Genomic DNA, 22,432 nt, shown 5'->3' with positions numbered 1-22,432 from the left:
ATACTGACTGTCCCGAACCACTCTTCTGATACTGACTGTCTCAGTATTTTCCCACTAGCTCACACAAGCTCAGAAAATGCAACCGCCTGTGCCCAGCACCAGACAGAGAGAGAGCCAAAATGCGACCATCCACCACTCAGCCAGCACCATAGAGAGAGTCAAAATGCCAAGCACGTCGAATCGTCCCAACCAATCGTCCTTCGGAATGTGGCCTCACGGCCATTCTTGAAGCTCAATGACAAAGCTCAGGGGCGTGGCCTCGCCGTCCTTCGGGAATGCTCGGCTGGGCAGGGTTCCTCTGCTGATCGGCATGTCCGGTCATACTGTCGGCGATTAGGGTGGTTGTAATGGCGAGCTTTTTAGTTGTAATAAAACATCGGGAAAATCACATGGGCAATTACACACTGGGGATTATTCTTAAGTCCTACCTAATTAGCATAGCTCCACCCCTTCCATGGAGACACATATGCAATCTTACCGGACAGTCGGCCTAAATTAGGTACATGAAGGTTTCTTCTTCGCGACACTCGGGGCACTGAGTCTTTCACTGAGGAGAGGCTTCTGTCTGGCCACTCTGCCATAAAGCCCAGATCGGTGGAGTGTTGCAGTGATGGTTGTCCTTCTGGAAGTTTCTCCCATGTCCACACAGGATCTCTGGAGCTCAGCCAGAGTGACCATCGGGTTCTCGGTCACCTCTCTTACCAAGGCCATTCTCCCCCGATTGCTCAGTTTGGCCGGGCGGCCAGCTCTAGGAAGAGTCCTGGTTGTTCCAAACTTCTTCCATTTAAGAATTATGGAGGCCACTGTGCTCTTGGGAACCTTCAATGCAGCAGAATTTTTTTTGTAGGCTTCCCCAGATCTGTGCCTCGACACAATCCTGTCTCTGAGCTCTGCAGGCAGTTCCTTCGACCTCATGGCTTGGTTTTTGCTCTGATATGCATTGTCAGCTGTGAGACCTTATATGGACAGGTGTGTGCCTTTCCAAATCATGTCCAATCAATTGAATTTACCACAGGTGGACTCAAATCAAGGTGTCGAAACATCTCAAAGATGATCAAGAGAAATGGGAGGCACCTGAGCTAAATTTCAAGTGTCATTGCAAAGGGACTGAATACTTATGTCAATGTGATATTTCAGTTTTTTCTTTTTATTAAATTTGCAAAACTTTCTAACATACTGTTTTCTCTTTGTCATTATGGGGTATTGAATGTAGATTTATGAGGGGAAAAATGAATTTAAACGATTTTAGCATAAGGCTGCAACATAACAAAATGTGAAAAAAGTGAAGGGGTCTGAATACGTTCTGAATGCACTGTATATGTAAACCATAGGAGTGTCTCCACACGTGTCTACAAAGACACATCATAAAGGCCTGTGTAAAACATGGATTGAACTCATATACTGTTCTCATACTTTTTTGGGAAATTTAGTCGAGGCTCATATAAGAGCTAACACCTAGAACATTTAATAAAGGGAGCGGAAGACAAGAGGGGGTGAGAGAGTGAGAGAGAGAGAGAGAGAGAGAGAGAGAGAGAGAGAGAGAGAGAGAGAGAGAGAAAGAGAAAGAGAAAGAGAAAGAGAAAGAGAAAGAGAAAGAGAAAGAGAAAGAGAAAGAGAAAGAGAAAGAGAAAGAAAAAAAGAAAGAAAAGCACAACAACAGTAGAGAAAAGGGACATCAGGAGAGCTGTGGAAGGGAGAGGGCTGGGGTGGTGTACATGGGAAAAACAAGATGGACAATGCAAGGACTTTAAGGAAAGAAAACAGAATTTGAAGGAGGTGGATTTGGGTTGTATTAACGGGGGTAGAAAAGATCAACGTTTTTAATGGGGGGAAAAAAGAGATGGTTGTGAACAGCTGTTTTGAAGATCTGGATGGGGGAGTGGGATTGAAGAGAGTGTGGGAGTGTGGTCCAGAGGTGGGGAAAAAGAGGAATGAAATAGCGAAGGTGAGCAAAATGTCTTGATTTTGGCAGTTTCACCAGAAGAGGGTTGCAGGCAGATCTTGTGCGACCTGTAGGAATATTTGGGGGACAGAGCCCAGAGAGAGCTGGGGGAGCAAGGCCGGAGAGGAGTCGGTAGAAGACGGAAAGACCACCAACCTGCCTGTGATGAGAGAGTGAAAGGCCCTCAGAATCAGCTTCATTCCAAATACCAATTGAATATTAAAAAAAAAATTGCTTCTAAAGAATTGGGAGAACCAATGATTCTGAAAGCTTTGGTTTCTACAGCATGAAGCCGATCTATGTGTGAGGCAGGAGCACCAGCCCAGAGGGGAGACTCCCTCAAGCTGCGGATGAAAGCTTTGAATATGGTGAGAATCTAAGTAATGTCAAGGAAGGACTTCACACAATGGAGGATGCCCAGTCTGAGACTTGAGACTGGCTTTGGAGGCCAGCATGGAAATGTGGTTTTCCCAGGAAAGATCATAGCAGATAGAGAGACCCAAAAGTTTGAGTGACAAAACTTATTCGAGAGGATTGTTGAGAAAGTAGATGGGAGGGGTGTCCAGACGGTCTTTTCGGAGAAACAGTGAGAGTGTGAGATTTCTCAGGATTGAAAGACATGTTCCACTTATTTGACCAGTTTGTGATTTTATCCAGGTCTGCAGAGATTGAATATTTGTATTTTGCATATTTGATATGCAGTTTCCACAAATATTTTACGGCATAGTCTGTAGGGCAGTGCCATCTATCTGGAACAGCGTTTGTCTGTCTGTCCGTTGTATGTATGTATGTCCCTCACAAACATCCACCAATCAGAGCTGAGGATCTGGCCACGTGACAGGGGGACAGCAGATCCTCCACTCAGCAAATCCAAGCCTGGCTCTGCCGTTGTTAGACTATTTGTCTTGTTTTACTCTGTCTGCCTGTCTGGTAGCCACACAAAATTGAAAATCATTTGAAATAAGAAACTGTTTTTAAGAACGTCATAAAGGACACATACAACATCCATCTATAACTAATGTAACATGTTAGATAGGTAGGTGTACTAGCCACTGCATCAATAGCAGTAAAACGGCGGTAAATTCCGGAATTAATTTTTAATACGACCTTTACAATCTTTATTTTATTTCCATTGAATTATATACTCTTTTAATGTTGAAGGCTCCAGTCACGGACTATATAGTCCTCATCGAGGCCAGGCCTTAAATAAAAGAGCTGCATTGATAGAAAAGTGAAGAAAGAGAGAATAGTCTAAGAGTTTTTGAGGAAGTAAAAAATCTGCTTTTTGAAAAGGGGAAGGTCATAAGTGTTTGGAAGGACATGGGAAGGTAAATAGTTCCATAGTTTGGCATTGGAGGGGAAGAAACAAACACCATAACGGCCCGCCCTTGAGTTACCAATGGCCACACAATAATCATGAGATGTAGTGGCTTGTCAAGTATTCCGTAGTCTTGCTAATGGCGTGGGTACACAAGCAGCAAGTTCTTGGGAGCAGAAACCGAATTAATATCTGAAGAAAAGAGAAAGAGAGCCAACTTTGTGGGGTAATTTGAGCAGGTTGGAGTTTTGAGGTCAGATTGGTAGATTTTATAAGTCGTATTACTTTGGATTCAATTCTGTCCAGTAAGTATGTCGAGCTAGAATCTCACCAGATGTGTGAGCAGTACTCTATACAAGGACGAATCAATCCTTTATATAGTTGAACTAACTGTTGAGGAGAAGAATCTTCGACATCTGAACAGGACTCCGAGTTTCTTCGAGGCAGACTTAGCTACTTGTGTAATGTGTGGATTCCAGGATAAATTTGATGTTCGGGTAATACCTAGTAGGTTTATTGTATCACATGGTGTAATTCTGAATCTTTCAAGGGAGATTGGGGAGTTGAGGAGTTTTAGAGAGCAAAATGGGAAGAAATTGAGTTACAGAAGCATTAAACTTAACATGACTACATTTGCCCTGATTTAGTGGAATGCTGAAGAACACAAATTGCCTTCTTGTCACTTCCAAGAACCTCTAGTTTTGTATTACTTGGACATGTTAAAAATATGGTTGTGTATAAGACTCCATCAATAGCACTAAACTTTTGGAACTTTAAAAAATCATTATTTTATAATTTTGAAATATATACTTGAACACTGCATGGGGTAACGTGTTATATGAATTTTCTATTTTGATATTGTGCTGGGTTTATTAAGTGATGTTTGTGTTTCTGCATTTCAGGTTGACAAGGACGGCCCCGTGGTCATCGGTGTGGCTGGAGCACTGGGAACAACCTGTTTTTGCTTAAAAAGTGTTTGGCTCATGCCTTTGCAGGCTTGCAGGGAGGAAGAAGAAAGTGTATCATGATTATGTCATGGTCAAACAGAGAGGTTGTCCTTCCTCTGGGTACATTAACATCTTTAACCTTCTGATCCGCCCTTTCAGCTTCCCTTCTGATCTTTAAAATCTCAAGCTTGCCAGACTCTGTCAACTGGTACTTATCTGCTTCCTGAGTGACATAACTTTTACAAAACTGCTTTACTTGTTAGTATCAAACTCTGCATTTTTTCAGTTTAAATGTTTTACAAAAAATATATAAACAGTATTGTGTCTACTAAGAGGTAAGGCCACCTTTGCCAGATTGTTAGCTTCATTGGGCTTTTCCCTTATAGAGCTGTATGTTGCATCGTAGAATAATAAGACATTCACACAACCATGCCTATATGGTTATGAAGGCTCATAGTACAGATAAATATTATCTAGCAGAGGACAGACGGATGGAATCAAGAGTGTTGATCAAAGCTTGCTAACAGCCGTGGGAAGCAGGCAAAAGCTGTCGTTTCAGTCGTTAAATCTTCATCGGAACAAATGAGCGGTGAGAATTTAGACCCAGCCAAAGTAATTACCGCAGTTTAATCATTGCTTATGGATATCTACAGGGTCTAATTGCTCTGTATTTCTAAATACTGATAGATGATGTTCCAATGGATGTTACAGTTGATCTTACTTTATTGCTTACGGTTCCCTTATTAATTGTGCCTGTGTTAACTGAAAAATACAAGCTTCTATTTTGCTTTTTGCCCATAAAGGAGCTCTGGAACCCCAAATGACTCACCATGGCGAGATGACAAGAGAAAAGTGAAGAGGTACCTGAAGCATTATCACCATTTGTAAATATCACAGACAAACAATGGACAAAATATGTCAAAATTATGAATTTTTAGACACCTGTCGAAAAAAATCACAATTCTCACTATTTCATTCCAATTACATATGGAAACTTGAAATGAAGGTCTAAAAGGAAAACATGAGTATAATGCAGCCTGCCATTTTAATCTAGTAGGTACGGACTGAGGATGATCCCGACCACCAGATTGTTCAAATGGCTTGACACGTTGTAGCTGCGATCACTCGGACCAAACAAATCAGTGTGTGCAGCAGAGTGGAAGAAAGGCCCAAAACTTTCCATTTGCAAAATTGAACTAGAAAGTGCAATCAGAGATTGTAGACCCTGTCCAGGATGTATTTTCAGTTGTTTTTAAGGCTTTTGTGTTAAAACAAATATGGCGGCCGAACCACGTGACCAATGAGGTCATTATGTTTTTCTCCACCAATTTATCCCTAGATGACGCTCAAGAAATTTCATCTTGATCGGATGAAATTCTGTACTTGTCGAATTATGACGTCATAATGGAGGCACCTATGACATCATAATTAAACTATGTTACTCCACATGGAGAGTTCTTTACAATTTAAGCCATGTCTCAATTTTTCCTATGCAGCGCTTTCGGAGATATAGAGGTGCAATTTTTTTCGTTTTTTCCAAGGTGGCGCCCATACCATGTGACATATGACGTCATAATTATTATTAAACAATTCTACAGGTGGAGTTACACCTATGGTGAAAATTTCCAGTCAATCAAACCAACAGTTGCAGAGAAACTCAAATTTATTCTGTGCGGACAAACAAACAAACAAGAAATATGGCGTGCATAGTACAATACTTGCAAAATCCCTAAAATAAGTTGTTGGCCTATGTTGACCACAAAAATAGTTGGTGGTTGAATTCAGTGACCATATATGCATATCCTCTTAAAAATTTCAAGTCAATCGGATGAAATTGAGGATTTTAGAAATTTGACAAAGTTGGTGACCTTTGGCCTATGTTGACCTACTGACCTTTTAATCCCAAAAACAATAGGCTTCTTGCTTTTGGCCAACTCTACCATTTGGTGAGGTTTTGTGAAGATCGGTTGAAAATTGTGACCTGTAGGCGACTGACATACAGGCAGACAAACAAACAGACATACAAGAAGACGTCATGCGGAGCATGATACTTGCAAAATCCCCCCCCCCCCCCAAAAGTTTTCCATTGAGTAAATTGTCCATTTCATCAAGATTTAAATTGACGATCTTGATCAAAGCTCGGGGTCAACAGGATGAAAAGTGACGATTTTTCAGATGAAAAATGATGATTTTAGAAGTTTGACCTTGAGTTGACCTTTGCCCTTTTGACCTAAAAAAATAGTTGGTTTCCCAATTCAGTGAGGCACTATGCACATGCTGTTCAATGTTCAAGTCAATTGGACGAAAATTGATGGGTTTTCAGATGAATATTCATGATTTTCGGAAGTTTGACCTTGAGTTGACCTTTGACATTTTGACCTCAAAAATAGTTGGTTTCCCAATTCAATGAAGCACTAAATAAATGCTGTTCAATTTTCAAGTCTATTGGACGAAAATTGATGGGTTTTCAGATGAAAATGAATGACTTCGGAAATTTGACTTTGAGTTTACCTTGACCTTTTGTCCAAAAAAAAAGTTGGTTTCCCAATTCAGTGAGGCAATACGCAAATGCTGTTCTATTATCAAGTCAATCGGATGCAAATTGACGGTTTTTCAAATGCAAATTGATGATTTTGGAAGTTTTTTTTTTTTTTTGTTATACAGAATCGAGGCTTGTGAAAGAATTTATCACACAAACAAATCAAACAGACAAACAAAGTATATAAAAAGGGGAGCAGTAGACAATATGGGGAGAGAAGGGGAAGCACACAAACAAAACATTTGAGAGCAGGGACAACGGGAGATCTGTAGGAGGGAGAGGGCTTCCGGGGAGGAGGCGTGGGAAGGGGGAGGGGGTTGGGAGAAGTATAAAACACAAGGACACCAAGGACTTCCAGGAAAGAAGTTGGTATTTCAAAAAAGTGGATTTGGGGTGAAATTAGCGGGGGTAGAAAAGATCAAGGTTTTGGATGGGGGAAGATAAGAGATGGTGGTGAACAGCTGTTTTAAAGACCTGGAGGGAGGAGTGGGATTGAAGAGAGTGAGGGAGTTTGTTCCAGAGGCGGGAGAAAAGAGGAATGAAGGAGTGAAGGTGAGCAGAGAGTCTTGATTTTGGCAGTTTAACCATAAGAGGTTTGCAGGCAGATCTTGTGCGACCTGTAGGAATATTTGGGGGACAGAGCCTAGAGAGAGAGCTGGGGGAGCAAGGCCGGAGAGGAGTCGGTAGAAGACGGAAAGACCACCAACCTGCCTGTGGTGAGTAAGTGAATGGCCCTCGGAGATAGCTTCATCGCGGGAGATTCCAATGATTCTGAACGCTTTTGTTTCAACAGCGTGAAGACGAGCTAAGTGTGAGGCAGGAGCATGAGCCCAGACGGGAGAGCAGTATTCCATTGAGCTGCGGATTAAAGCCTTGTATGGGGTGATGCGCTCAGGTGTGCCAAGGAAGGACTTTGCACGACGGAGGATGCCCAGTTGGCGTCTGGCTTTGGAGGCCAGATTTGAAATGTGGTTTTCCCAGGAAAGATCATGGCAGATAGTGAGACCCAAAAGCTTGAGTGACAGAACTTCTTGGAGAGGATTATTCAGAAAGTGGATGGGATGGTTGTCCAGTCGGTCTTTCCGGAGAGACATCGTAAAAGTGTGAGATTTGTCAGGATTGAAAGACATGTTCCACTTGTTTGACCAGTCTGTGATTTTGTCCAGGTCTGCAGAGAGTGAGGAGGCTGCAGACTGCCGATCTGAGGGATTAGGAATGGAGCGGCAGAGAGTTGAGTCATGAGCAAAGAGATAGAGAGGATTTTCAAGAGAGTCAGAGAGATCATTGTTGAAGACCAGAAAAAGCACAGGGCCCAGAACACTGCCTTGGGGAACTCCAGCCTTAACAGGAAGAGGAGATGAGAGAAACCCATTCAGGGCCACATGGTGACTATGACTAGAGAGAAAGTCCGCCAGCCATGCGTGGAGATTTCCATGGATCCCAAAGGAGGAGAGTTTGGTGAGCAGAGCCGGGTGCCAGACCATATCGAAGGCACGTGATATGTCAAGGGAGACAGCTCTAATTTCCTGTTTGGCATTGAGGGCCTCTATCCATTGTTGAGACAGCAGAAGCAGCATGTCCAGAGTAGAGTGACCTGGTCTGAAACCAAATTGATGATCAGAGATCAAGCCATTGGAGAAGAGGAAAGATTTCATATCCAAAGCAATGATGGATTCCATGACTTTGCTGATAATTGGGAGAAGGCTGATTGGTCTGTAGTTGCTAGGATCTGTTTTTGCACCTTTTTGTGTAAAGCGGTGATGTTGGCTGATTTCCAAGCAGATGGCAGATGACCTTGAGCAAAAGAGAGGGTGAAGAGAACAGAGAGAGGGAGTGAAAGAGCGGAGGAACAGGATTTTAGGACCCGTGGGCTGATGCCGTCAGGTCCAGTTGCAGAATCAGAGTCAAGGGTTGACAGAAACTTTTCCACCTTGTCAGGAGGAAAGGACACAGGGTCCAGGAGCAGCTGGGTACGACTGGGTACGGTGGGTACAGAGAGGGATGGGTTTGGGACACAAGATTTAGAGGCAAACACAGAGTTGAGGCATTCAGCTTTTTCACGTGCGGAGTCAGCTGTGTAGCCGTTTGAGGTAAGGGAGGGGATGGAGGGGGAACAAACACCAGAAACAAATTTGACCAGACGCCACCAGGATTTGGAAGAGGGAGACAGATAAGAGAGTTCGGTCTTGAGAACGGAGAGGTATTGTTTCTTGGCTCTCCTGAGGGTGGACACACACTTGTTTCGGGCTTTGTGAAAGGAAATGAGATTTCCCTTCCATTGGATTTGCTTTCCAGGAGGCGAAGGCAAGTTGTTTCTGGGCAACAGCCTCACCACAAGAATCCGTGTACCATGGACGGGAGGAAGGGTATGACAACTGAAGATGAGATGGGATAAATCTGTGCATGAGAGAGAGCAATTTACTTTGGAAGAATTCCCAGGATGAGTTGATGTCAGAGGCGGTAGAGATGGGAGACCGGTCCAGATGATTGAATGCTGTTTGAAGACCGTGCCAGTAGGCCTGAATGAAATGCCAGACTCGTCGATGCTGAGGAGGCTCCCTGAGAATGGTCAGAGAGATGTCCACTTTAACAAGCACGTGATCAGATGAGCCGATTGGAGCAGAAGAAGAGCAGCAGACATTTGCAGGGAAGTTAGTCATAACCAAGTCCAGAAGAGAAGATGCTCCGTTGACTGAGATCCGGGTCGGGAAATTGACAGATTGTGTCTGTCCCAGTGAGTCGCAGAAGTCCTTTGCTGAGGAGCCATGGCTGGTGAGAGAGGTAGCGACGCCCAGCCAACTGGCATGTTGACAATTGAAATCACCACATATGAGGAAGAGAGAGTTGGGATGAGTGGATAGAAGTTGGTCCATATTGTCAGACAGCGAGATGTCGAAGGAGACATCACTGTTTGGTGGACGGTACAACACACATGAACAAAAGGTGGGAGCGAAGGGGAAGCCATAGCCAGAGGTATCCCTGGGGGTGAGGTGGAGAGAGGGCATTGCAGGGCGAGTGAGGAAGAGAGTTTTTGATAAAGTTTGACCTAGAGTTGACCTTTGACCTTTTGACCTCTTGGTAACGTTGCACTTTTTTCAAATAACTATTTTAATAAAATAAATTTTCAAATAGCTTTTTTCAATAACTTTCAAATAACAATTTTCTCTAAAAAATAAGTTGAAATTGACAAAAGTATTTGGTCTCTACAATTCTTTATTTCCCTGTTAATATTACAGAACCTTTGTTTTTGATTCAGAACTTAGTACATCCTTTTAAATCAGAAAAAAAAAGAAATGGCATTGATAAAATTATTGACACCCTTGACTTAATATTTGGTAGCACAGCCTTTGGACAAAATAACTGCAGTCAAGTGCTTCCTACAGCCATGAATGAGCTTCCTACACCTCTCTACTAGCAGTTTGGCCCTCTCTTCTTGTGCAAACTGCTCCAGTTCTCCCAGATTTGAAGGGTGCCTTCTCCCAACTGCTGTTTTCCGATCTCCCAACAGGTGTTCAATGGGATTTAGATCTGGACTCATTGCTGGCCACTTCAGAACAGTCCGGCGTTTTGTCTTGAACCATTCCGCGTCGCTTTTTGAAGTGTGTTTGGGGTCATTATCCTGCTGCAAGACCCATGACCTTTGACAGCGACCCAGCTTTCTGACACTGTGTTCAACCCATGCACTCCAAAATGCCTTGGTAATCTCCTGATTTCATGATGCCATGCACACATTCAAGGCACCCAGTGCCAGAGGCAGCACAGAAACCCCAAAACATCACTGAACCTCCTCCATGTTTGACTCTAGGGAAGGTGTTCTTTTCTTTGAACGCTTCATTTTGTTTTCTGTAAACATAGAGATGATGTGCTTCAAAAAAAAAGCTCTAATTTTGTCTTATCTGTACACAGGGCATTCTCCCAGAATGAATTTGGCTTGTTCAGGTGTGTTTTGGAAAACTCCAGTCAGGCTTTCTTAGCAGTGGGGTCCTTCTGAGTCCCCTACCATAGAACCCCCTTTCATTGAGTTGGCGAATGATGGTGCGAGTTGAAACTGTCGTACCTTGTTTCTGAAGGTCAGCTTGAATCTGTTTGGCAGTTGATCGAGGTGCTTTCTCCACCAATTGAATAATCCTTCGCTGCAATCTTCGATCAAGTCTTCTCTTACGGCCACGTCCTGGGAGGTTGGCTACAGTGCCATGGGCCTTCAACTTCCTGATAACATTGCGTACGGTGGACACAGGAGCATCGAGGTCTCTGGAGATGCACCTGTAGCCTTGAGATTGTCCATACTTGGCTACAATCTTGTGTCTGACCTCCTCAGGCAATTCTCTGGTTTTCTTTCTTTTCTCCATGCTCCACTTTTCTCCATGTACACACAGTGAAACAAAATAGCAGAATGATTCCTTTTCTCCTTTCAAACTGGTTGAATGAGTGATTTTTATATTGCAGGCACCTGCAACTCATTACAGGTGAGTTCAATTCCAAAGTAAAGGAGAATCACCTGCTTGAAATCTAATTATTTCGAACAACTTCTAAAAGGTGCCAATAATATTGTTCAGGCCATTTTAGGATTTCTGTGCGGAATAAGCTAAGATTTAGTAATTTTTTCAGCTTTTTATGTTTGTTCCACTATAAACCAAAGATATACATTTGTGGATACCAAAATATTTTTTAATTTCAACAATTTTCTGGAAGAAATGGTGCATTATTTGAAAAAAGTGCAAAGGTGCCAATATTTTTGGCCACTAAAGTATTTGAGCGATGATTGAATGATGCTTTGAACGATGAGTTGTAAATGTATCGATCATCTGAGGTCAAAATCACACCTTGTTTTGGCTATGAAATATATTTGGTTTTATTGAGTTTTCAAATTTAAGGCATAATCGGTGCCGCCCTCGATTTGTGTTGATATAAACTCATGCAGTAACTTCAACAAACTATGCTTTAAAATTAATCAAATGTAAACCCAAAAAAGTTATTTCCAGACAAATATTTTCACCCCTATAGCAAAAGCCAACATGATCATAAGCATCTATTGGGGAAAGGGAACAACACAGTTTGCAGCCAAAGCAAAAAGAGTACTGGAAATGAATGAGCAGCATCGCACACAGAAAGCAGCTTTGAAATTATCATGGTGAAAACAAAAGTACGCAACTTCCACCAGTTTCCTCGGTCATTGGGTACAAATGTTGTTCCAATAATGCACAGTTATATATGAGTACATCCTTTGCAGTCTGTGTTGGTCTTAGGTCCTAAAATGAAGGAGTGTGGAAAAAGGTCTTCAAATGGAGAAATGTGAGAAGAAGAGGACGACTAAGAATAAAGGAAGAAGAAAAAAATATGTTCACAACTTTGAAGTGTTCGTCAAGCATTGATTGCCCTTGCTTCTTTGGGATTTAATATATGCTGTGTAGAGTTAGACCAAAGGTCAATTATAGTGCTTTTCCACCAGAAAGAATGCGTGTAACATACACGACCAGCATTGGTGCAAAGCTCAGAAAAAGCAAGTGCAGATAATTATTTTTGAGTGCTAGTGCTATTTTTGAGTGTCTTGTGTAGCCCACAAATGGTGGAATGGCCTTGATGATCTCCAAAGCCCACACTTCTGGAGTACAAAAGGACATCTGGGACTCTCGTCATGCAACAAGATAGTAGAGGTTGTAGATCATTGGAAGGGTACAGTTCAAAACAGAAATACTTTCTTCATTTCAGCATTTTTGTTTTTGGTCGAAAAGATGTTAGAAGATGTCAGGTGAGCAGGTGACAATGCTGTGATGTCCAAGTCCAGGATTCTTGATGACAGCAAAACTTTGAGATGGCTCTAAGACATTCAATGAGGGCCAATGACGAAAACAAAGGGGGCATGCCAACAGACGCAACAGAGCTTCTTTGGAAAACAAATAAATTAATTATTACATCCGCAGGAAATGTCATTTGAATCAGTCACTGCATTAATTTATGTCCCAATGTAATAAAGCAAGGCGGCGTAGTATGGGCCGAATCAGCTTCGTGCACACAGTGTTACATCTCACTTTATTGCATTAATAAAAAGAAACAAGATATAGTTTACGATCCCATAGGATTATAAGATATCTTTACTATGAGAATTAGGTTTTAGTGTTACATCACTGATAGCATTATGTGTTAGTTCCCTATGTTGTTCAAGTTATAACAACGCGTATATGTGAAAAAATATTTGTGCAGTACAGAATTGTAACTAAACAGCTGCCATTGTAGGTTTACTCGCACAAAATGTAAAATTTCTACAGTAAGACTTTCATGTATTTTGTGAAAGGCAAAAAGCTTAACACAAAATTTGGAGATAAAATAAATAATAAAAAGCTTAACACTAAGGAAATGATGTTCCTTAACACTAACACTAAGGAAATGATGTTCCTTAACACTAAGGCTTAACACTAACACTAAGGAAACAAGAAAGAGCAATCAGAGATTGCAGATCCTCGCCAGGACGTGTTTTAGTGGTTTTCAAGGCTTTTGTTTTGAAACAAATATGGCGGCGGAACCACGTGACCGATGACGTCATCTTTTTTTTTTCCACCAATTTATCCCTAGATGACGTTCCAAAACTTTCATCTTGGTCGGATGAAGTTTTGTACTTGTCGAATTATGACATCATAATGGAGGCACCTATGACATTATCATTAACATATGTTATTCCCCATGGAGAGTTCTTTACAATGAGCCATGTCTCAACGCTTTCTATGGAGTACTTTTGGAGATATAGAGGTTCAGTGTTTCGGTTTTTCCAAGATGGCGCCCTTACCACGTGACATATGACGTCATAATTATCATTAAAAATTATACAGGTGGAGATGCACCTGTGGTGAAAATTCTCTGTCAATCGGACCAACGGTTGCAGAGAAAATCATATTTATTCTGTGCGGACACAAAGACAAACAGACAGACAAACGGACTCAAATGCAATACCCTCTCCTCTGGTGAGGGTAATGAAATGATGATAACACTTATCTTACTAAAAAACCAAGTGACAATTCTGAGATGCTTAGGGTTTACAGGACTCCATTTGTAGCCAAAATTAAAGTTTAACACAGATTCTTACAAAAGACTGTAGTTCGGGGTGATTGCATCATGTCGATATCACATGTTTGGCGTGCAGGGCACAGAGAGTCCGCTCTGAGAAGAAACGTCGGAAGCAGTTCAATGAACTCATCGGGCAGTTGAGCAGGTTGCTTCCTTCTGGCAAGCGTCGGACAGATAAGACGAGTGTGTTGCAACAAACGATCAACTTCCTGCAGCACCAAAAGCAGAAGCAACAATGCCAGAAACAACAGCAAGGCATGCCCACTGAGCAGGAATTATAGTTTGTTGAATGTTGTACCGAATCACAACTTTTATGCGAGGTAAATACGGTACGGTAAATAAAATGTTATTTTTATGGCTCCATAGCTGAAGGTCTGACTGAGGCATTCTTTTTTCAGCTTCGTGCGTTATCAGGTTTTCTTTTTGTTACCACAATAACTTGTGAACCACTGCAGGTGTTTCAACAAAACCTGGCACAAGTATGGACTGCAACACAAAGTTGAACTCATTCTGTTTTGTCCTCAACAAGTCAAAGGTCATGTGCCCTTTGAAAAAGATTTTGCAGACCATAAGTTGACTGAGACGCATCTTATATTATCTTTCTGCTACAATTATCCCTCTCTCTCCCCTTCCTCCCCTGCCACTCATGCTTTTTCTCCCTCTCTCTCTCATGTGACCTTTAATTTTTCTTGTGACTTTTATTGTTATTGACATCAAACATACATGTCACTTTTATTATTGGCATCAAACATACATGTCACTTTTATTATTGACATCAAACATACATGTCACTTTTATTATTGACATCAAACATACATGTCACTTTTATTATTGACATCAAACATACATGTCACTTTTATTATTGACATCAAACATACATGTCACTTTTATTATTGACATCAAACATACATGTCACTTTTATTATTGACATCAAACATACATGTCACTTTTATTATTGACATCAAACATACATGTCACTTTTATTATTGACATCAAACATACATGTCACTTTTATTATTGACATCAAACATACATGTCTCTTTTATTTTTGACATCAAACATACATGTCACTTTTATTATTGACAACAAACGTACATGTCACTTTTATTATTGACATCAAACGTACATGTCACTTTTATTATTGACATCAAACATACATGTCACTTTTATTATTGACATCAAACATACATGTCACTTTTATTATTGACATCAAACATACATGTCACTTTTATTATTGACATCAAACATACATGTCACTTTTATTATTGACATCAAACATACATGCCACTTTTATAATTGACATCAAACGTACATGTCACTTTTATTATTGACATCAAACATACATGTCACTTTTATTATTGACATCAAACATACATGTCACTTTTATTATTGACATTAAACATACATGCCACTTTTATAATTGACATCAAACGTACATGTCACTTTTATTATTGACATCAAACATACATGCCACTTTTATTATTGACATCAAACATACATGTCACTTTTATTATTGACATCAAACATACATGTCACTTTTATTATTGACATCAAACATACATGTCACTTTTATTTTTGACATCAAACATACATGTCACTTTTATTATTGACAACAAACGTACATGTCACTTTTATTATTGACATCAAACGTACATGTCACTTTTATTTTGACATCAAACATACATGTCACTTTTATTATTGACATCAAACATACATGTCACTTTTATTATTGACATCAAACATACATGTCACTTTTATTATTGACATCAAACATACATGTCACTTTTATTATTGACATCAAACATACATGTCACTTTTATTATTGACATCAAACATACATGTCACTTTTATAATTGACATCAAACGTACATGTCACTTTTATTATTGACATCAAACATACATGTCACTTTTATTATTGACATCAAACATACATGTCAGTTTTATAATTGACATCAAACATACATGTCACTTTTATTATTGACATCAAACATACATGTCACTTTTATTTTTGACATCAAACATACATGTCACTTTTATTTTTGACATCAAACATACATGTCACTTTTATTTTTGACATCAAAGATAACATTGGGTTGACATGAAACGAGAATGGAGGCATATCATTCACCGACACCTTTACGTTGAATTCTATTTTCTAGTTTTTATCATGGGTTTGCAACTCTAGTAGTAACTGTTATAAATGTCATAATATGCATTGTTGTTAGTATATTATTGTCTTGAAAAATTGCTTAAAAGGGAAACTTTGGTGAAAATGTTCGCCTTGTTTGCTGGTAAATAGCCCGTCCCCCTTGCAGAGGAAGTTGGCTTTTGCAATCACGTGTGTGTGTGTGTGTGTGTGTTGGTGTGTGTTGGTGTGTCAGTCCAGGCAATAACTTATTGACCATTTGCCATAAAATTTTCAACAAATTTTTATTATGAAAATATAGACAAGACTAATTAATAATTGGGTCAAAATGTGAAATGGCAAAGTTACAGTAAATACAAATAGGCCGTGCCAGCCCATGTTAAGATGCTTTCTACTTTACCATTTGAGCTTTTATCATCAACTTTCAACAAACCTTTTATGAAAATATGGAGAATACTGTTACAGACGCGGTTTTAGATGTTATTTTACCGAGCGGTGGTGTATTACCGCGTCCGAACAGTTACTCCCCGATTAGAACCCGATCCCGCCCGATTCCACTCAAACGTTGGCCGAATCGCGCTACGCTAAATCAATGAAGGAAAGGACACAACGGCTGGGATAAATGAAACGACACAAGGGGTACAGTTCTCAAGACCTCCGGAGGAGGATATAATTGGTGATGCAGAAAAGGGGTAGATTACAGGGTAAGAGGTAAAGCACAGAAAAGATGGGCACTTAGACACAGTCTTATCTATCCCCGACAGACCACAGACAAACGGGACAAGACTGACTTACACGGGGATTGATGGCAGGGAAGGACAGGCAGTCGATAGCACAAGGTGCACCTTGGCTCAGGGGCAGAATCAAACACGGTCCGGTCCAGAGATGCGGGGAGGTATCGCAGCGCTCGGAGGTGGCGTCTTCTCTTTCCAAGCTGAGGGCGCATCTCACGTCACCTCCCTCTTCCTGCGCATGCTCAGCGGGGAGTGACACGCCCTCGGCTCGTTGGCCCCGCCCCAGATGGGATCGGTCCGCCGCTTCTATTGGGTGCGGGGGGTTACCGGGCTCCGCCCTTGACGAGGAGCTGACAGCGAGCCCCTGCGTGGTAACCCCGTCGGAGCACATGTTCAATGGCGGCTAACCAAGCCGGAGTGAGGACGCACACTCCCCGCGCCGCCGCCGCTGTTGTTGTTGTTGTTGTTGTTGTACCATGAGGAAGAGCTGCGGGGAGGTATTGGGAGGTCCTAAACTTTCTAACGGTGCCATACAATCACATTCTGGTGCAACGAAGAGTCAGAATTAATGGAAACGAGTCCTTAACTGACATAGACTAAGAATAACTAGCAAGATGTCCTATAGTTGTCTACGTGAGATGCGGTGGACCTGGATGCGACATTTAATGGGGGAAATAGGGGGAGGTCGGGTCTACAGAGTGTTGTTTACAGAAAATGGGACTAGGGAATGGGGGATTGGGGATAGTTGGGAAGTATTGGGGAAATAGGGGAATATTTACAAGCGGATATGGATGGAGGGCAATCTCATATCCGCAACAATACTAATGAATACTTTTTTTTTTTTTTTTTGCTGTTCCTTTCGTCAAGTGTAGTTTGAGTACAAATCGGATGGCCTTTGCATTTTGAGTTGCTTTCTAGTTGTTATTATATTGAGATTCAAAAATCTGCAAGCATCAGTGTGATCTTCTTTTTTGTTTTAGGCTGTTCTATTGCGTGATGTTTACTAGGCTCAGCCACTGTCTTAGGCTAAACCAGCCCCATTTGCAGAGAATCAGCAAATGTACCAGTTTGTGCTGCCTAGGCTGGCCACCAGCAACAGGTTAAGATCTAATCTGCCTGACCTGAACTTATGATTTTCCTATGTAAGAGCTCCAGAGGAAAACGTGCGCTTGTGGAAGTTGCATAAAGTGACCACCTGTTCGAGCATATGCTGGACTATATCAGGAATGATAACGTGGAGTCGAACTGGTCCTACAGCTCACACCCAATCTGTATTTCCACAGCAAATGTTCTTCCTGATACAGCCTGAAACTGCAACATATAGTTCCCAGATTGATTATGGGTCAATGATTTGGAAGCAACCATGGCCTAATTATGAAAAATCTTCCTTTGCCTTCCTACTAAGATTTATTGGTCCTGCTATGATTCAGCATCCATGGCCTTCCTACTATGACTTATTATCATAGTATTGATTAAAATCATGTACTGTACCTTTATAAATACAGGGTGTCCCTTAAATAGGTATCTACGTGCAATGCCGTCTAGAACAGCGTTTTGTCTGTCCATATGTATGTCCCCACAAATGTACACCAATCAGAGCTGAGGATCTGGTCACATGACAGGGGGACTCGTTTAGTAACAATTACAGTTACATATTTCACTAAAAGGAAATATAATAACCTTCTGTGGAACGTTTTGGGGTCCCAGCGGGTGCCGTGAGGTAGGTAGGAGGTTTCAGAAATTCCTCGATACAATTATGATTTTGAAATGCGAATGACGCGGACCTTGCTCCCGAATGCAGAAGTGAACAGATGATGACTGTTCGTTGGTTTGATATCTCAATACAATCATGATTTAACATTATATTTTGATATATTAATACTATGGTGTTAATTTGTGTTTGGAATGGTGAATGATGATGTTTGGAATGAAAATATAGAGAACGTGCCTGACGTTCGACTGAATTGATCTGAATGGAATGGAATTGACGACTGAATAGATATATAGGTTCATTGTTTGCCATTCACAGTTTTTTTACCCAAGTCATTCACGAACCGGCTGTCCATACTTGTAGTCAAAATTTTTTAATACTTACAATTTGTTAACTGCTAACTGCTATCCCCACCCAGGTCATACTATCCTCTTTAACTAAAGTATCAAACAAGCCCGGCTACACCGTTGTTAGACAATCGGTCTTGTAATTGATTTATTACAACAAACATACACAACTTTCCAGTTGAAACTTATATGGAACAGTCAGAATAATGTTTCAAGTTTTGTTTAGGACTAAACATGCCCACCCTCTCTTTCAATCAATATATATATATTTTTTCATAGTTCGTGAATGCCTTGATTCAATATTAAAACTGTGCATTACAAAACTGTTGGGAAAATACCTCAAGCATAATCCATAAACATGTTGAATCAATGTTACATTGAGTTGAGGCTGTTCTCAAGGCAAAAGGGGGTCATACTGATATTGATTATATGTTAAAACAGATTTAAATTTTCCTGTTATATTTAATGTTACTCGTTCCTTACTAGTACATCTGTCCCGTATGTGGGTGGCAGGAAGCGTCATTCCTCTCTGGGGTAAATAGATTACAGTAGATCTAGTGTCGGGCCTCAAGAACATCAGGTTCCAGGGATGTGTTCAGTTACCAAGTTTCTTGTAGAGATCTCGCCAAATGGTTTAAGCATTCAAGCAAGCACTCAATTCGAAACTGTTCTTAAGGAACGGCTGGCTTGGCAAGCGCTAGCTGGCTGCTTAGTAAATGCACACATCTCGGGTTTCCTCCCTTTCAGTTTCGTGTTAAACAGCAACAGCGACTGGCGGGGAAACCCCCCTTGGGGTGGAGGCAAAGTTAAATCACTACAACCTCTATCGTATGACCCAGAGTACTGTAAAGTTTGGTTGTGATTGAATAAGTAATGATCAAATGTATCACAGTTAAAAAACAGTCAGACAGACAGATACCAAATTGCATATTTTAGTATGAAGAGTTCATGGAAATTCCTACAAAGTGCTTTTACTTTTATATTACAATTTATTTTGTTTTCCCATCCAACTAAATAAATTTGCTTCTCAGACTTTTGTACTCCACTGTACTATATATTATTCTTATGTGGAATGGGTAATAGGGAGATTAAGGCCTTAGATGCTGTGTATGTTCGTGTAGCTTTAGAAATTCTATCCTGTATTAGGGTGTATTAGAGTAAGGAGGCTTTAATGTTGCCCTCAAGCGGTCAGGTGTTGTCTGATTTAGAGATAGCGAGATAAAGATGTCCTGTCTATTTCTTCCTCTGTATGAAACCGGGTGGGGTCGGACAGGAGGAGGTTATGACACGTCCCACCTCCCCCCCCCCTCCCACCCCCCACACGAACAGAGATGTTTTGCGAGCCTGGCTGCATTTGTAGGAGTTAACGGAGTGAAGGTATGATTGTTGATGCAGTTGCAAGTTATATTTGTGATATTAACAAGGGAACTTTGAACGAAGACTCTAGTCTAGAAGTTCTACTTAACAATCGGTGTGTTCATTGTGGAAGATGGACAACATTTTATCATCATGCATTTTCTTGTTTTGCTGACAATTTATGTTGCCTATTTCCTGCTGGCAGACCTACAGATACAGCGGAATGAGTGGAAACCATCCATCTTAACATCGAAAGAGTTCTCTCTACTCATGATTGAGGTATCCCTCTGCTTTGCATGTAACTCTTAATTTATTAAACACCTCCATCTGACCTTTGAATACAGGCAAAGTTAATTATATAATTATTCATTGATTATTTTGAGCGACCTGATTGTTCAGATTGTATTGGGCTTGTCATTGAGCCATCTAATTTGGGTTATTCCATGATGGCATCAAAACTAAATATAAGTCGACACTCTTATGTAGTGTTGGGTATGTAAAGCCATATGTTCTGCCTAGTGCTGGGCCGATGTCGGAATCGGTAATCGGCACAGGCCGATATCGGCAATTTTTCGGTATTTGGCATCGGCCGATTGGAGTGAGTTTGAATGAATGCCAATTACTGATTACAATTGTACTGCATACAATCCTCCTCCGTTTATCTCCAACGCCGATGCAGACCAACACTGACCTTCACAGAGACTTATATTTAATTTTATATTTTCATCTCTCTCTATTTCTAGTTCTGCCTGAAAGCAGATTCAATGCTGCCAAAGTAGCTCCATGGCAAGGATTGCACAGGATGGTTTGCGGGTGGGGTCGCAGTGGTAGTCTTCCCAGTCTTTGCCTTCCCAGTGGTAGTCGGGCATTTGGCCAGTGTAAATAACCACCTTTAGAGGCCATTTTTCCCCGCAAAGCGGGGGTTGGCCTTTTTCGGGAACCGTGGTTGTTGTTGTTTTTCGGTCCCCTTTTTGAAGCAATGTTTTACGGCCGGATGCCCTTCCTGACGCCAACCCTTTTTGCCGCCATTAACGACAAACAGGGAATTACCAGTGAGCTGGTACTCAATTAGCCGACCTTGGAAGGATGACAGGCTGAGTCAACCCCCCTGGTGTTAATTCAGCGATCGACCGGGATTCGAACCCAGGATCCTAGGATCCTAAGCCGGCACCCTAGCCGCTAGCCTAACACGAGGCCAGTGTGCTGGCGATAACTCACCTACTCTTTGCTAAAGACACCAAAATATCTTTAACACCCACCAACTAATACTTGCAGATGGGACACCTAGCTGAAAGTCCATCCGAGCGATGGCACGCTTTGCAAACCACCGATCCGACAGTCGATAGTCAAGTTGGCAATGCAACCCAGCCTAGACCACTTAAATAGTATGCCACTTCTGTACCACACTCTTGGATCTATTTTCATATAGCTTTCCACAAATGTTTATTCCCTTTATGAATGATCACAAGTGACATAGATGCTAATTAAGATACTGCATTAGTCTTCCATGTGTGGTTGTGATGTCATCAGGCTCTAGACTGCTTTGTGCTGGTGGTGAGAATGGATGGGACGATCTCTTATGTTTCTGAAGCTGTGACATCCGTCCTTGGCCATGTTCCTGTAAGTTACAATTCTTCAAACTGGCAAGCAGATGTTTCTGAGCTGTTAATGTGAGCCTTGTGATTATATTGTACTCAGTGTTTTCTTTTTTTATCTTTTTCTCTTTTTCTTTGAAGCAGTTTTATTCAGTTTCGATTTTTTGGCAATATTTTACACGAATATGAAATAATACAATGAATCCAAACTGCAGGGTCAGATCGCAAAGTATATATAGAACCACCTTAAATGCCATCACACTTCTCCTTTTAGAATTTAGATATATTATTGTAGTAACACCAGCCATGTTATAAACACCTGTATGGTGCATAAGAATATAAAGGTAGACTTTAAGTTAAACAAATAACCAGACCGATAGTCTAACAACGGCGTAGCCAAAGAAATTTCATGCTGATCATATAAAGCATTCGACTTGTCGATTTATGGCGTCATAATGAAGACACCTATGACATCATCATTAAAATATGTTACTCCCCATGGGGAGTACTTTACAATGAGCTACCTTTCAATTTTTCCATGAAGTGGTTCTGAGATATAGAGGTGTGTAGCGGTTACCGCTGGATGCACACAATCGCCTTGCACCGGCCAGAACACGGCCAGACGCGCCTCTCCCGGGCATGCCTGGACTCACTGTTCCCGGGCACGCCCGAACCTCCCGGGCACGCCCGGTCTCGTCTTTCCCGGGCATGCCCGCTCTCGCCTTTCCAGGGCTCGCC

At 41.3% G+C, this 22,432-nt stretch overlaps 1 protein-coding gene across 15 annotated transcripts in view; it reads left to right on the top strand.

The window, feature by feature from the left end:
- The window catches only part of CLOCK (clock circadian regulator), a 142,209-nt gene that overhangs the window by 34,142 nt on the left and 85,635 nt on the right, over positions 1 to 22,432 (top strand). For 7 of the 15 annotated variants that reach the window (XM_078776696.1, XM_078776695.1, XM_068113952.2 and 4 more), the window contains exons 2-6: positions 4,163 to 4,327; positions 5,011 to 5,067; positions 13,882 to 14,060; positions 20,305 to 20,378; positions 21,630 to 21,719. In XM_078776696.1, coding sequence (XP_078632822.1) covers positions 4,296 to 4,327; positions 5,011 to 5,067; positions 13,882 to 14,060; positions 20,305 to 20,378; positions 21,630 to 21,719 — 432 coding nt within the window. In that variant the 5' untranslated portion in view covers positions 4,163 to 4,295. Of the gene's footprint in view, positions 1 to 4,162; positions 4,416 to 5,010; positions 5,068 to 13,881; positions 14,061 to 20,304; positions 20,379 to 21,629; positions 21,720 to 22,432 lie in introns of all 15 variants that reach the window. The other 8 variants (XM_078776702.1, XM_078776699.1, XM_078776700.1 and 5 more) reach the window with 3 other exon arrangements.

Source organism: Myxine glutinosa, chromosome 4 (genome assembly GCF_964187855.1).
Source record: "Myxine glutinosa chromosome 4, kmMyxGlut1.1, whole genome shotgun sequence".
Classification (NCBI taxonomy): Eukaryota; Metazoa; Chordata; class Myxini; order Myxiniformes; family Myxinidae; genus Myxine; species Myxine glutinosa.
This window is presented reverse-complemented; position numbering and strand designations above follow the sequence as displayed.